The sequence below is a fragment of the Sinocyclocheilus rhinocerous genome, unplaced genomic scaffold (assembly GCF_001515625.1).
Source record: "Sinocyclocheilus rhinocerous isolate Xijiao unplaced genomic scaffold, SAMN03320098_v1.1 scaffold1188, whole genome shotgun sequence".
Lineage (NCBI taxonomy): Eukaryota > Metazoa > Chordata > Actinopteri > Cypriniformes > Cyprinidae > Sinocyclocheilus > Sinocyclocheilus rhinocerous.
This window is the reverse complement of record NW_015632467.1, coordinates 19,390-22,121: the sequence shown is the minus strand read 5'-3', so window position 1 is coordinate 22,121 and position 2,732 is coordinate 19,390. Positions and strand designations below refer to the sequence as shown.

Sequence of the window (2,732 nt, the reverse complement as noted above, 5' to 3'; positions counted from 1 at the left end):
GTGTGTGTGTTGTGTGTGTGTGTGTGTGTGTTATCTATTTTATGAGGTAGCAATTTTTTATGTCTTTGATAGAAAAATGACTTTTTTTATGACTTTTATTGTATGATTTTTAGAAAAAAGAATTCGCCAAAGCATAATAAAGGTACAAACTACTGTGAGATTGTGTTAGTGTGTCCAACTACAGATAACCATATCACATATGAAATGCACTGCATTTTAAAACTATTTTGAAAAAACTTCTGTAGTTTCATCAATATAAATATTTTTTTCTTCTGCAAATGTAGATGTTTGGACTTATTTTGAGGTTTGAATTTAGGACTGCTTTATGGAGTCCTAAATTAACTATGGAGAGTTAATTTATAAAGTCTTTCTTTCTTAGGTGGCATGGGCCGCTGAAAGCACTTTGAATATGTCTTGTCTAGAATGATTATGACCACAATAAAAATAACAATAATATTAATAATATGAACAATAAATGATTAAATAAAGTATGCAAATGATATATGTGATTTATTTTCATTCTGTTCACAAAATAATTGAATTTTAGCCATGGGAACAGTTCATTCAATACTGTCATTTGATAGTGAATATTGATATATTGCCTTAAGTGTCATACACAGTTGTCAATTAGTGGTGTAAGTGAAAACAATCCAATCAGACTGAATTAGCTGACATATTATTTGCAATGGCAATTATTGATATTCAGCAGGCCCTAACTGATCAGATGGTGCAAAGCGGTCAGTTTTCTATTGGTCAGGTGAATACCAGTTACATACCCAACCACCAAATATACAGTTGATCATCTCAGACTCATATTTGAGTAAAATGTCTTGGAGGGAAATTGTATTAAATGAAATATGTATGAAAAAGTTCTTAAAAAAAAAAAAAAGTTAAAGAGACATTTATTGTAATTCCACAAACTGGGTAATATTCTCACTCTCTCAGGGTACCGGTGAACGTGTAATCACTCAACAACCTCTCAGAACCATTGGACATGATAATAAGGTAAATATTGATCTACATTTGCTCATTTACAACACATAGCTACTTTAGAATTGCATCACAGAGACAGAGCTAAATTGGATTAGGCTTGATTATGTTCCCACTTTTGTTTTCTATTATTTATGACTAAAATCACTGAGAAATATTTTCTTTACCTGTTGCCCTACAAAAGATGAAACAGCTGGAGTTTCATCCAATCAACAAAAGAAAATACTATATTTGTTCAGGATCAATAATTTCATCTCAAAATATAGATGTTGGAGGTTTGTTTGATTTATTTGTTTATTTATTTATTGGTGGCATGGGCCACTAAAAGTATATTTAATAGGTCTTATCTAGAATGATTATGAGAAATAATGAATAATTAAATGAATGATTAAATAATATATGCAAATAATATATGTCATCAAGCCGTTTTTATAATGTTGTTCACAAAATAATTATATTTTAGCCATGGGAACAGTTCACTGCCCATGTTTGATATATCAGTCGATACTGAATATTGATATGTATTGCCTTCAGTGTCATACACAGTTGTCCACTACTGGTGTGAGTGAATTATCCTGACATATTTATTTAACCTACATTTATATTCTAAAATAAGGTGTTGCAGATATGTCTCAACTTGTTGCTGAGTTACTTGCCCTCACAGAAAGCAGCTATTAATTGTATTGATATACAATTGATAAAAACAGAGAATATTCTTCTTATTTATTTAATGATTTTTTTATTTTTATGTGGACATTAGGACTTCAGTGCAGCAGGTGCTGAAAGTCAAGACTCTAGACATTCTCCGGATCACATGAAGCATCAAAACATCACATCGGGTCAAACAAAGCAATCAGACTCCGAGCCAGAGAAGGTATTGACTAAAGAGCAGAGCTTGAGCCATAGATTTTCTAAGAGTCATAAATATTTTATAGAATATCAGTGATCTTATATTTGTTTGTTTACTTTAGTTCAGTATTGCAGAGAGTTTTGTGATAATGACTTGGCTCCCATAGGTTGTTTGCACATGACATCACTGCTGTGGCGTGAAATGCAGCTGGAGGACAGGAAGTGATTTTTCTATAGGAATCGCTAGCAGAAACTCAATATGGCTATGTTTGGCATTGTTTATGGATGCTCAACCGTAAACCACAAGGAGCTTTTATCGTGTATGAAAATTTGTTGTTCAAAAGGGGGGAAAAGACAAGAAATCGACTGAAAAACGCAGGAAAAAGTGTCTTGTAAACCTGCATCTGTGGTCAGGAGGAGCCGAGACAGATAATGCTTGTGTGTGCAAATGGTTAATATAAGATATAATAATATATTAAAGGGGTCATATGATGTTGCTAAAAATAACATTATTTTGTGTATTTCGTGTAATGAAATGTGTTTATGCGGTTTAAGGTTTAAAAACCACATTATTTTCCACATACTGTACATTATTGTTTCTCCTCTATGCCCCGCCTTTCTGAAACGCGTCGATTTTTACAAAGCTCATCGGTCTGAAAAGCGAGGTGTGGTTCTGATTGGCCAGCTATAGAGTGCGTTGTGATTGGCCGAATACCTCAAGCGTGAGACGGAAATGTTACGCCCCACACATACTGTTGATGCCGTGTCCGGCCGGAGCAACGACACAAAAACATGAAAACCCATTACAAACGAGGCATTTGTTGCATCAGTGGGGACATAATTACTGATTATAATGACTTATACTGTCATTTTACGCGTTGCGTTGCATTGCG

At 33.7% G+C, this 2,732-nt stretch overlaps 1 protein-coding gene across 1 annotated transcript in view; it reads left to right on the top strand.

Moving 5' to 3' along the window:
* Positions 1-2,732, top strand: part of LOC107742417 (E3 ubiquitin-protein ligase DTX3L-like) — a 27,196-nt gene that overhangs the window by 5,506 nt on the left and 18,958 nt on the right. Inside the window, exons 4-6 of the mRNA XM_016555356.1 lie at positions 707-757; positions 946-1,005; positions 1,751-1,864. Coding sequence (XP_016410842.1) covers positions 707-757; positions 946-1,005; positions 1,751-1,864 — 225 coding nt within the window. The remainder of the gene's footprint in view (positions 1-706; positions 758-945; positions 1,006-1,750; positions 1,865-2,732) is intronic.